Source organism: Rhododendron vialii, chromosome 8a, assembly GCF_030253575.1.
Source record: "Rhododendron vialii isolate Sample 1 chromosome 8a, ASM3025357v1".
NCBI classification, from domain to species: Eukaryota; Viridiplantae; Streptophyta; class Magnoliopsida; order Ericales; family Ericaceae; genus Rhododendron; species Rhododendron vialii.
Genome location: NC_080564.1, coordinates 34352866 through 34365478, shown reverse-complemented (window position 1 = coordinate 34365478; position 12613 = coordinate 34352866). Strand labels below are relative to the sequence as shown.

General features: G+C 38.7%; 2 protein-coding genes across 3 annotated transcripts; both read left to right on the top strand.

Moving 5' to 3' along the window:
* The first annotated feature begins 2118 nt into the window (after positions 1–2118).
* LOC131335760 (IQ domain-containing protein IQM1-like) lies at positions 2119–5376 on the top strand. The gene is made up of 9 exons (XM_058371254.1): positions 2119–2244; positions 2508–2911; positions 3000–3114; positions 3382–3447; positions 3556–3644; positions 3732–3819; positions 3910–4140; positions 4452–4553; positions 4625–5376. Exons 2-9 carry the CDS (start codon positions 2559–2561, stop codon positions 5000–5002), a joined length of 1422 nt encoding a protein of 473 aa, XP_058227237.1. The 5' UTR covers positions 2119–2244; positions 2508–2558; the 3' UTR covers positions 5003–5376.
* A 2242-nt stretch (positions 5377–7618) lies between these two features.
* LOC131335759 (protein IQ-DOMAIN 8-like) lies at positions 7619–10768 on the top strand. 2 transcript variants are annotated; one of them, XM_058371253.1, is made up of 5 exons: positions 7619–7934; positions 8142–8369; positions 9118–9345; positions 9469–9582; positions 9771–10768. In XM_058371253.1, exons 1-5 carry the CDS (start codon positions 7866–7868, stop codon positions 10404–10406), a joined length of 1275 nt encoding a protein of 424 aa, XP_058227236.1. In that variant the 5' UTR covers positions 7619–7865; the 3' UTR covers positions 10407–10768. The 2 variants fall into 2 exon arrangements, with proteins under 2 accessions (XP_058227236.1, XP_058227234.1); XM_058371251.1 differs by having other exon boundaries at positions 7717–7982.
* The last annotated feature ends 1845 nt before the right edge of the window (positions 10769–12613 follow it).

Here is a 12613-nt window from a genome sequence, read left to right as displayed (position 1 = left end):
CATTCTCGATGAAAATAGTTGAATCTCAAATTATTGTTCACTTAACACTGTAGTTTTTTTTTTTGCCTCTCTTTTTTTTTTTTTTTTTTTCATGCAGGAGCAGGGGTGTGTCCCCAAATGTGGACATGGGTTGCCCCACAAACCCCCAAGCTTGTCCCCCGAGTAGAGATTTTGATCCGAAAAATCAAGGATTTGTTAGGGATAAGCAAGATCATCCATCCTCATCAATGTATTATTTTTAATCTTTATCGGTATGAAAAATATGTGTGATACTACTACCAATAACCGGCCACCTGTTTGAAAGAGATTTATTAAGTTTTCTTGTTACGGTACCCACTAGAATTAAGTAAAATTTAAAATTGTCCTCTCATCCAGGGCTCGATTGAGCAGATTATTGATCAAATCGATACTTAACTGAATATATACGATGAAATACACGAATAATATGATTATTTTACTTTTTAAAGACGATTTTAAGACAATTACGTGATTAGGAAATTGAATATATACGAAGAATCAAGATGATCGTTCAATACGCCTCCAATGAACAAACTTGACTGTCTAGTTCCATATTCATGAAAAAGAGAGAATTTCTTTGATTTTGTACCCTTGAAAAGAGATAGATCCAATGAGTAATTATTCAACGGTGTCCAGGCACCGTCACATGGTGGGCCAACCTTTTCTCCGCCACAAATTCATACGGAGAGTCCGTACATAAGTCGTGGACCCAGCATAATTGTGTAGTGAAAAAGGGCGTCAGGGCGTTACGTGACCGTGCCTGAAGACCATCCAATAATGTTTGCCAATGGAGAATGGTGGCTATCTGGTAAAACGAGATCCTTGTAAAACGTGTTTCGAAGGTCCATTGTCGGATGTGAAGAAAAATAAAAGGTCAGATTGTCTAAACAACTTGTTTGAAACTCCAGTGGGCTCATTGTCCTTTTTCCCTGCCCCAGAGGACAATCTAATTACGCAACTGTTCAATTACTCGTTTTAGAATTCGGTCTCTGAGTTTACTTTTACTTCATTAAATTGGGAAGACATTGGTAGTACGACCGAGTGGAGTGCCCTTTGCAATGCGTTATAACATTGGTAGTACGACCGAGTGGTTTGTTTGGTTTGGGTACGTAGCCGGACGTCTCGGCCAGCATGCATTCATCCTAACTAATTTTTGAGATTCTGATGTGAAGTACCACAAAAACCTTCATTAACCTTAAAATTTAGAATGTTTAGCCTTATACAAGTTTGAACTTTTGAGTACAAGCCTTTATTTGCTGTCTCTATATCTCGTGTCCGATTGACCAAATTCCTCTTCTTTATATACAAGACAACATACTGGCCCCTAGGCATGCACCATATGGAAGTGCCCCGGACTCCTTATCGTGTGGTAGAAAAGGAGTCTTGGACACCACATGACACTTTTACAATTTTTCTAACACGGCAGTTGGAGAAATGGTCTAACCAAATAAATGTCCCCATCCAAAATCTGGGGAAATTTTTTGTAACCTTTATGAAGACTGACTTAATGTCACAAGAGTGTTAATTGAACGAGGTCAAACTGATTATGTCCCTCTTGTCAGTACACAAAATCCAGGCTATATTGATAGCGAAATGGCACCGCTAGATCGCGTAGCAAGCAAGAAAGCCGTAGCAGGTCAGAGGTAGTGAGGGCGGGTGCCTTGTACTCTGCTTCGGCACTGGACCTAGAGTCGTTTGCCTCGTTTCTGGTCATGATGTATCTCACACTCCATTAAATTATTCAAGTTACCTACCTCTCTCTCTTCCTCGTTTTCTCTTCTGAAATTTCCAGGAAACTAGTCAGAATCAATCTCTCTCTCTCTCTCTCTCTCTCTCTCTCTCTCTCTCTCTAAACAAGCATGGCACTATTGGCCTCAAGGCATCAACATGTTTCGAAAGTAGCACTATCGAAACGCTTTGAACCCGTCAAGTTCAAACCACTCGTGTATTCATCCATGCAACAAAAAAAAAAAGAAAAAACCAATGCTTTCCCACCGACACTTCTTTCCTTTTCAATTCAAACAAACAAGATACTGACTTTTAAGAACTTTCTTTTTGAACTTTCTTTGTCCCCCCCACCACTCCCCCCTGCGTACTTGAAGGAGCCAACTTCAGTTTGGACTTACGTACATTCTGTTCCTGACCTCTCTATATATAGCTTTCGATCATAGTCGTTGCATATCAGGATAGAATATCACAAGTTTGATTACTTGTACATCAGATAAGGTAAAAAGGGGGATCATGGATGTTTCTGGTGTTCGTTTTTTACGTAACAAATCTTTCAACCTGTCATTTCATTTCTCAATCTTTCTTTGTTTCCAACATGCCTTCAAAGTTTGCGAACGGACTTAATTGTTTGTATCGCAATTTTGAAGCATTTTGTTGCTTTATTTTGTCAAAAGAAAAGCTGATCATGTTTTGTGGTTAGTCCTGCAAAATGGCTAATTACTATATTGCTATATGATCAATTTCCATTTCTTGCTGAACAGGTTATATACATTTGAGATTGTGATTTCAATTAACAGAAGAGATACTTGAGAATGGTTATAAGATCACTTAGCTTCGACTCTAAGCAAAAGGAGACATTGAGAATGGTTAGCTTCAAGAAAAGAGATTCAGAGAACGATAATGCGCCAGATTTTTCTGATAGCTGTGAACAACCTGACATATGCTTTGAGAAATGGAAGCCCAAAAGGCCAAAACTCGATGCAACTGTTTCCTACACGCACCAGGCAAATACTCCTTCAAAATCATCGGCTGAATTTGGAATTCTCTTCTCTCCAAGGCCAGTTGGCGAGCTTGATGAGGCTGCGGTTAAGGTGCAGAAAGTTTACAAGAGTTACCGGACTAGAAGAAACCTTGCAGACTGTGCCGTTCTTGTTGAGGAGCTCTGGTACCCGTTTTCGGTTCCCTCTTTTTAGTCTTTTAGAATCGTGTTTTAATTATTCATCGAGTTCATACTCATGTGTTGAATAATGCAGGTGGAAGGTATTAGATTTTGCAGCCCTTAGGAGGAGCTCTGTGTCGTTCTTTAGCATTGAGAAACCAGAAAGTGCTGTTTCGCGATGGGCTCGGGCTAAGATGAGAGCAGCTAAGGTATTTCCCATGGCATTCTACATTTCTACTAACCTAGTCTCCTTTATGGTATGCCAATAAGGCTTGGAAAAATTATTTGAAACCACTCACTTTAAAACCAAGTCTATCTTACTTTTCTGTTCAAAATAAAAGTCTTACTTTGACATAGGTTTCTTCTTTCAAACTTCAGAAATTCAGTGCCATGTTTTGAAGTTTGACCAACACAAAACATAAAATGTAAATAAGTTAAATATAAGCTTTTTCCTCTCACACCTTGTATTATTTTAGGTTGGAAAGGGGTTGTCGAAGGACGAGAAAGCTCAAAAACTAGCTCTCAGACACTGGCTTGAAGCTGTAAGTGCAACTTCCATTCCATGTTTACTCAGTTTAGATCAAGTTCATCGTTTAGACCATTTAATTAGCCTCAGTTACCTAACAGTTTTTCCTTCTCATATCTGATAGATTGATCCACGCCATCGCTATGGACACAACCTACATTTGTATTATGACATCTGGTTTAACAGTCAGAGCTCACAACCTTTCTTTTACTGGTGAAGCACAAAAAAGCCTGCCTATTTCCATTTAACTGAATCTCTGCCTTCTATTTTCGTATCTACTTATTACTTGTGAAAATTCAGGCTTGATGTTGGAGATGGTAAAGAAGCAAATCTTGATAAGTGCCAAAGGACCATTTTGCAGCATCAATGCATCAAATATCTGGGACCAGTAAGTATCTGAGATTTTCTTGTTGCGCACACATACGTATATACATATATATGTCAATGAATCAATCTAGTGATACATATCCTATTGCAGATAGAGAGGGAAGCATATGAAGTGATCGTAGAGAGTGGGAAGCTTGTTTACAAACAAAGTGGGGTACCTTTGAACACCACTGAGTGCTCAAAGTGGATATTTGTGCTCAGCACATCGAGAAACTTTTATGTTGGGCAGAAGAAGAAAGGCCTTTTCCAGCACTCTAGTTTTTTAGCCGGAGGAGCCACAACTGCAGCCGGGAGATTGGTTGCACATAATGGTGTTCTTGAGGTATGTCACAAACATGATTCACTTGTATAGTGTTGTGATCTGTTCATCTGAACTTCTTTGCATTTTGATTTGGTAAGCCATTGATTCAAGCACCTTATCTTTTGATAGCAAATTAGCCATCCCATTAGAGGGATTGGAACTCCAAAATTGTTCTTAGTAGGATAGAAAAGGAAATGAAGTAAATGGCAAAAGCCTAATGTCATTCATGGAGAAAGATCAAGCTGCTGGGAGCGATTTTGCGTTACTGATATACACTTGCAAGAAATCCTTTTTTGTTGAGTATTTCTAAAGAAAATCTCTCATTTGTTCAGGCTATATGGCCATACAGTGGTCATTACTGCCCAACAGAAGAGAATTTCATGGAGTTCATTAGTTTCCTCGAGGAGCACAACGTAGACTTGAGCAATGTCAAGGTATTTCGCTGCATCTCCAAAATAGCTTAATGAGAATCTAGTTGCATCTATCTGAATGGTTGTTTCTGCAGAGGTGTGCAATAGATGATGATGTTCCACCATCGAAATTTACCAAAGAAGAGGAGTCGAAGTCAAGCTCCATCAATCATCATGGACACCACCTTGACAATGTCAAGGTGCCGGTACTTCAACTAGGCCAGCACCAGTCATCCAAATGGACTACTGGAGCTGGCCCACGTATCGGTTGTGTAAGGGAATACCCTCCAATGCTGCAATATCATGCGATGGAACAAGTAAATTTATCCCCTCGGCTCAAGATGGGACACTTTTTATCTAGCACCCGCGTGATCCCTTCGCCAAGGCCTAGTTCGAGCATTCATTTATCGCCTCGGCTGGCTAAGATGGGACTCCCTAGCCCAAGGGTAAAGCATAATTCTGTAGCAAACTAAGTTTTGACCAATTTCACTGCAATGGTGAATTCTTGCTTTTGGAGCAGTTAGGTATACTTTCTGGTGCAAGATGTGATCTTACAAGAGGATGAAGAGGACTGACTCAGAGATTAAGGTTTTTTCATGGCCTTGAATTTGGGGTCATCTAACTTGAGCTGATCCAAAATTTACTTCTTAATGGTGATCCGGCCCTTTCGGGGCTTGGATTTCCTTGTATAGTCTTATCGTTGTGCGTTTCAGCAGTTAGAGTTATACTTATGTTTTTTTTTTTAATCAATTCTTTGAAATTGAATTGTATTCAAATACAAGTGAATTAATAAAATAAGTTCAAGAATTTATTGTATAGATTATTGCCAAGAATGCTTGAGCACAATGTGTCCAAAATGTCAACTTTGTCATGTTTTTACTGAAATTTATGCTTCAATCTAAGTTCACCTGCTCGAGTGTTTCTTGTGAAATTAAGTTTTTATTCTCACATCTCCAACCTTAGCTTCAAATTTTGAGTTGCCATTTGTTATTTTGAAGACTAATGTAGCAAATTGACCTCTCCTAGATTGACCTATACATATTCTCCCTGTCCAACTATAGCTTCAAGTTTGAAGTTGCCATTCTTTTTCCTTTTTCTGAAATTTTTTGGTTTCAAATGGTTTTTTTTTTTTTCCAACAAAAAAAGATTAAACATTGCCTTCAAAAATAATATGAGGGAAGGTCATGCCAAACCACATAAAATTCGGCCTTTGAAATGGCAGCTAGATTGGAGCTTGTGCTGACTTTAAAAGTGACCATTACTTCACCACATAAGATCTGAAGGCTCCCATTGAGCCTTTCAAATTGGCAACTCGATTGGATCTGACATTTTTCTATTTTCAAAGAATCAAATTTGGCATCAAACCCTCCCTTTCTTATTATAGGGCCAAATTTTATTACTAGGAGTATCTTTCATTTCTTCAAAAAAGAAAAAAAAAATTGAACTCAAACCGCGACTTTATTTTCACATGGTGGTCAAAATTCGAAACAAAAGCATATATATTATATATTTTTGGGTACGTCGGAATTTCAAAACAAAAGCATATTTTGCTTGGAAGTCTCTTGGCTGGGTTGAAAGTTTTGCTGAGCTTAAAAAGTGTACATTATGCTTGCCACGCCAAATTTGGCATCTCTTTTTCTTCTCTTTTTTTTCGGGCAATCTTGTAAAAATTGGTTTCTTCATCAGCAACCATTCCAAGTTCGAAGTCGATCCGCTAGAAATGGGGCACAAGTAGGTAGGTAGCCAGGGAGTGCGGGCACAAGTAGGTAGGCACACACCCCTGTGCAAATGAGGTTTCAAACATTAGCAAGTTACCAAGTTATCATAAGGCTCCGTTCAGCTGACTGCGAAGGTTAAAATAAGTATTTATTTCTCGTTTTATAAGATATGTCGTTTTTTTATAATATATCACCTTTAATTAGACGGATAAGAAAATTATAAAAACATGAACAGATATTGAAAAAATTTAAATAAGAAGGCATTTAAGCTTCAAGAGCATCTCCAACAGGATGTGTCAAATTTTTTTTGAAAACTTATGTGGTATTTTGGCATCTCAAATTTGACATTAAAACATCCTCTCCAATCCTTATGCCAAATTTTATTTATTTAAAAAGAAAAAAAAAACTCAAACAAGTAGTACAGAGAGGTTTTAAACTTTCTAACAATAGCTTTTTACATTCTAACGGTTACTTTTTGAAATTTGGGATGGGTGATGGTACCAAACCAAACTGAGTCTTACATCCCAATCACTTGGAGTCGGCTACATGAATCCGTTTTCTCCATTGGACTCTGGCATGGGAGATGGTAGTTGTCAAAATTGGCATGCAGGAGGTTCATGCCAAAGCCACATCAGCTTTGACATGAGTGAAGGCGGATGGGTTGGAAGATGAATTGATGCCAAAAGTAACCGTTACACTGTCCACGTCATGTTTGACATCTCTCATTGGAGATGCTCTAAGGCTCTGTTCGTTTTGAAATTTTGGAATAATAATTGGAGAGAAATATTAGAATCCAAATCCAAAACCCCAAAACGAACGAGGTCTAAAATCTTATAGTGCAAGGCCCTGCAAGACACCTTGTATGGCACATACTGGCCATTGATCTTAATAATGAATGGTTGGATATAATCCGAGTTTCTACAAATCCTACCCGTCTATTGCCGAGATGGACGGCTGGATTGACCGCACTACATGTGCAGTGCGGAGGGTGCATTACAATATCCCTGGATCCCTTTAAAAGACAGTTGTTTGATATTTTTTTTCATCTTTAGTGAATTTTTTTTTACTTTTGGTCATAATTTTATACTTTTTAAATTCTTCTTGTCGAGAAGAATGATTAATCTTAAAAAAATCACGTGTCGAGACGGATGATTAATCCAAAAAAATCACACAAATCTAATAAAAATTCAGAAAAAACAAACAAAAATACAAAAAACAAAAAAAAAAAAAAACTAAACCTTATTTCCCTTTAACGGAGCGAGCCTAAGTTTAGATTAATTTACCCCAAATCTTGCACAACAAAACTAAAAATACAGCCGACAAACTGGCATGCTTCAGTATAAAATACTACTAGTACAACCCTTTCAATGCACTATCCGTTACAAGCCCTTCCAACTTTCCCCTTTTAATTCGAATTTCAAAATTCAAACGCCTCCTCGTATTTTCCCACAACGTAGAACCCCAAGCATCCCCCTAATCTCCCTCCAATTTCGTTTTCCAATCAAACCCATCTCTCTCTCTCTCTCTCTCTCTCTCTCTCTCTCTCTGTTTTTGGTCTCCTGACAAGCAGAGATTTCAGACAATCTCTCTAGCAGCAGAAAACAGAGGCCTTTCTCCAATGGGTGGTTCGGGAACGAAGTGGATCAAGTCACTGATCGGTCACAACAAGTCCAACACAAACTACCCAGTAAAGATTCACTCCACCACTACCATTTTACAGACCGTATTAAACCCAGTTTCTGTTTTTCTCTTTTTTCGATTTGTTTTCTCAATGTTGATTGCCTTTGGATTTTCACTCCACCACCACCATTTTACAAACCGTATTAAACCCAGTTACTGTTTTTCTCATTTCTCGATTTGTTTTCTCAATGTTGATTTCTTTTGGATTTTGTAGGAAAATGGTAAGGGCCGAAAGTGGAAGCTGTGGAGGACCGCTTCGGGTGGTTCGAAAGGAGCCCATTTGGGTGCAATGTCTGAGGCCTCCGATTCTTCTTCGTCTGGAGTTGATAGTGCGTTTTATGCAGCTGTGGCTACTGTGGTTCGAGCTCAAACCAAGGATTTTGTGGTGGTTAGGCGAGAATGGGCTGCGATTCGAATCCAGACCATGTTTCGGGCCTTTTTGGTAACTGGGTTTCTATGCTTTTCTTGAATCTTGCTCAATTTACGTGCATTTCTATAGATCCATTTCATTTTGCGCTGTTCATGTTCTGGCTGAAAATTGGAAAAGGCTTTGGTTAGTTTTGGGTTTTTTTTGGATTTATTAAGCTTTCAGTCACTATAAAATTGGTTTATGTATGCGTAAGCTGACCCAACCCATTGAGTGAGCAAAAAATAAACTCTAGACTCTTGCTTTCTAGTGACTAAAAAAACCCTTTTTTACTCTTCGATAATCATTTTAATTCTTGAACAAGGTGCAATTGCAGTAAGTCTGTTGGTTTTGAGTCTTTTGACAGCCGATTGAAGGTGATAGATGGTTCTCTTTATTTAGAAAACTCGTCCTAATATGTGACCGCAACTTTAGTTAAGCAGAAAATAGATAAGGAGAAACAGAGGAGAGGAACATTGACAAATTTCCAAAACTTTTGACGAACAATCCGATCTTGTATTCTCCATCTTCCGATTCTTGTCCGTGCCTAAACATAGATCTTATGTAGAAAGGCAAAATATCCCATTTAACTTCCAGATGATGGTTTTTCATGTGCTATGTGACTCCCACATTTATGTTTCTGCTCGGTTTCCCCAAATACAGTTTTCTGTATTTGGAGTTAAATTGGTGACAACGAATCATGATTCATCTGTTGAAATTTTATCTTCTCTGCACAATATAATTTTGGCTCATTTTGGTTGTATGATTGCATTGATGATTGAAGGCAAGACAGGCTTTGAGGGCCTTGAAAGCAGTAGTGAGATTACAAGCTATATTCCGAGGTAGGCAGGTCAGAAAGCAGGCTGCTGTAACACTAAGGTGTATGCAGGCTCTTGTTCGAGCTCAGGCCCGAGTAAGGGCTTCCTCTGTCCAAACATCAGCCCAAGATCAGCCCGTGGAGAACTCGCTCGATAAAAACCTCAAACACGCTGATCCAATTAAGCAAGCTGAGGTACGCTATAACTTGACATATTAACATTACAATAATGTACACAAATACTCTTTTTTTTTTGAACACATACACAAATACTATTCAAATAATTAAAGTTGATCCGTTTGTCATGGTTATTCATAGGGCGGGTGGTGTGACAGCCCTGGAACAGCAGCACAAGTGAGGGCAAAGCTACAAATGAAGCAGCAAGGAGCCATCAAGAGGGAGAGAGCAATTGCCTACATTATATCTAAACAGGTTAGAGATTTTACTTCAAACACCTTATAGATGTTGTTTTACTCTTTTTTTAGTTTATACGCAAGGCATGAGAGAAAAGCCTATTGGCTAGTGATTGCGAGGCCCGAATTCTTGATTCGAGGGGAGTACAGAGCTTTTGGTTTGGTCATGTTGTCAACTTAATTAGATTTGTGTTATCTTGCTTTCAGCCATTAGGAACAAACACCAGCTCAACCAGGAGAAACAACCTAGATAAGAACAATTCAGGATCGAGCTGGTTAGATGGTTGGATAGCATCCAAGCCTTGGGAAAGCAGATTGGTGGAAGAAATGAAGACTGATCAATCAGAATCTACTCCTAAATATAAGAAATACGACGACCACATAGTTGGCTCTCGTGCTAGTTTTTCTGAGTTTGATTCTGTGAAGGTTACGCGGAACAATGTTTCAACAAGAATAACTGCTAAGCCTCCTATGAGTGGCCAAATTACTCGCTCAACCTCTGACCCGTGTTCTGAATTTTTGTACGATGAGAGCTCCACATCCAATTCCTACTCTTCGAATTCTGAGAGAACTCCACGGTCTAGCAATACCCAATTGGAAGGTGGAAACAGTAATAGACCAAGCTACATGAATCTCACAAAGTCAATCAGGGCGAAGCAGAGGGGTTGGCAGAAGCCATCTCACAACATGAAGAAGCTAGTGAAGGGGAATCCTCAGCTTCATAAGAAGACAATGCAACTTTCTTGTGGGGATACGCGGAGTAATGCTGGATCTGATCTCTACGCGGTTTCTTTGTGCAATGATCTTTACCCACCACCAACGCATTTTGATGGATATGACTAGGTGAAAAAGTCGACACGGGAAGTAAACAAGATTGACAGTTGATATACTCATTTACAAATCTTGGGACACCTTTTGGGATTTTCAACAGCTTGTTGTACTAGATAGGTTTCTTGGGATTGCTCTTTTGCCATCTCTGGTCAAAAAGAGTGATGCCGGTGTAATGTATGAAGTTTAGATTTGACATAAAGTGGAGTTATTACATAGGGTTGGCGAAACATAGTTTCTGGTTTTCATATAGATGCCTTGAGGAATTCTCTTTTGTGGTGAATGACATGTACTGTTCTTGTAAGATTGTGGTTTTGGCAATCATCAACAGTGCTGCATGGATATGTTTCCCAAGTCAATGGGTTCTCCGTGGCTAATATGTGTGGTTTGGTGGCTTTGTTATGTCCTAATTATCGATGGTTTGTTTTTTCCTTTGATTTGATTTGATTTGATCATTAGTGGTGTCTTCTATTACTTGGTTGTTGGATGATGTAAATCCAATGAAATTGCTTCTGTTGGTAGACATATGGGGGGGTTTTACTCCAAGCACTTGGTAGATGTTTCTAGACAGCATGTAAAAGTCCACAAGGAGTATGCTCCAACATACTTGGTGCAATGGTTGACGTTGTGACACTTTCAGATTGGTTGATGAAATTCGCCTAGATTTTAATGGTTGGCTATACGAAGCTAATCATCAAAGTAAAAAGTATGTAAAATGGCTCGTCATTTGACTAGACCATGGGAGGTGCAAAATTGTACCCTAACTGGCTATAACAGCAAACAAGATTCATTTGCCTAACCTATTCATTTATAGTAGTATTAATCTTTTGTATGATTTTCTTGCACCAGGGATCCCCATATGATAACCCTTCGTAAAAATATTCATAAATCGGACATGCTATGCATCAGAATGATTGATGTTTGGTGGTCGATCCATACCTCTCGAGACAAATATGAGGAGATCTTGATTCGAATTCCTTTCACCCATTGGAAGGAAGAAGCTAACTATATATATATATATATATATATATATATATATATGCTTTACATGCTACTGGTTTTTTTTTTTAGGAATTAAACATGGGAAACCAATCCAATTTTCACATCCGTTTCTGTTTCTCCCTCGAGTGTGATCCCCCTTCTGTCATTAGACACATTTCAAGCAGCAAGATGGGGAAGCTGATCAATTGTGATAGCTTAATTCCCTTAACAGGAATTCTTAGAAACTTCATAAACAAAGTGGAGCGCCTGCATAAAAAAAAAGGAGCGTAACTATCAATTCCCTTCTTGGATATGTTCATCTTAAAACTTTCGTCTCTTATCTCTCTCTCCCTTCACTTTATCACCCAAATTTTGTTTCCCCAAAATATTTACCAAACAACCTCGTAGTTACGGTTAACCAGGGGCATTGCTTGAATCTTCTTTAACAGTAAAACAGGAATGGTTGTTTGGTGGTTGTGTTTTCAAAAGCAAGTGAGGTCCAAATGAGAAATGTGATCACCATGAACCACTTATGAATTTTTCTCTGGTCGGCCAGCATTCGTGCTTAAGAAGAGGTCCACAAGGGTCATGGTTCACTGACAACTCCTCAACCACCTAATTTGTCATATCTTGAAGCAATATACAAACAAAAGAGACAGAAGGATTACACAATTCACACTTAACACAAACATTAAAGAAAAAAAAACACATGATATATACGTGAACACAAACACAAAGAGTACCATAAATACACTGAAAACTTTCTTTTTTGGTTACTTGATGTCCAGACCAATTTGCACGCACATTAACTAATTTTTGAAGGACCAATCCCACCGTCTACCACCCCGTTTGGCGAATTGTAGGCCCTTTTCTGCTAGCTAGCTTGGACTATAGCAAGCATCTCGGGTAATTGTTCTCGCCCCTCTACCTTTTCTGAGAGGATAATATTTAAGTAGACGGTAAAATTCGAGACATCTCATAATAATTGTGATTGCTTTGGTTAGAAAATTGCTTTGGACGTGCATAGTTGTTTGTATACAAATCTAGACACATTTGTGTCTGAACATGGAATCCACGCGCATCAAAATCAATTGGCAATGAGTGAAGATCGTTATTAAGAGATCACCTATTCCCCTTCCAAGTAATGTAGAATTCTATTTCTTTAACACGGTTCCGAACACATTTGTGTTCGTATATCTGTGTACGTAGCACTAGTGTTGTCAATCTCGCGCCGTACCGCC

What these genes read in the sequence shown, in the direction of transcription:
- LOC131335759 (XM_058371251.1), top strand. Translation starts at nt 7,866, where the DNA reads ATGGGTGGTTCGGGAACGAAGTGGATCAAGTCACTGATCGGTCACAAC. An exon ending in TACAGACCGTATTAAACCCA is followed by an intron (nt 7,983 to 8,141) that starts GTTTCTGTTTTT and finishes TGGATTTTGTAG; the next exon opens with GAAAATGGTAAGGGCCGAAA. An exon ending in CCTACATTATATCTAAACAG is followed by an intron (nt 9,583 to 9,770) that starts GTTAGAGATTTT and finishes TCTTGCTTTCAG; the next exon opens with CCATTAGGAACAAACACCAG.
- LOC131335760 (XM_058371254.1), top strand. Translation starts at nt 2,559, where the DNA reads ATGGTTATAAGATCACTTAGCTTCGACTCTAAGCAAAAGGAGACATTG. An exon ending in GCATCAAATATCTGGGACCA is followed by an intron (nt 3,820 to 3,909) that starts GTAAGTATCTGA and finishes ATCCTATTGCAG; the next exon opens with ATAGAGAGGGAAGCATATGA. An exon ending in TAGACTTGAGCAATGTCAAG is followed by an intron (nt 4,554 to 4,624) that starts GTATTTCGCTGC and finishes TTGTTTCTGCAG; the next exon opens with AGGTGTGCAATAGATGATGA.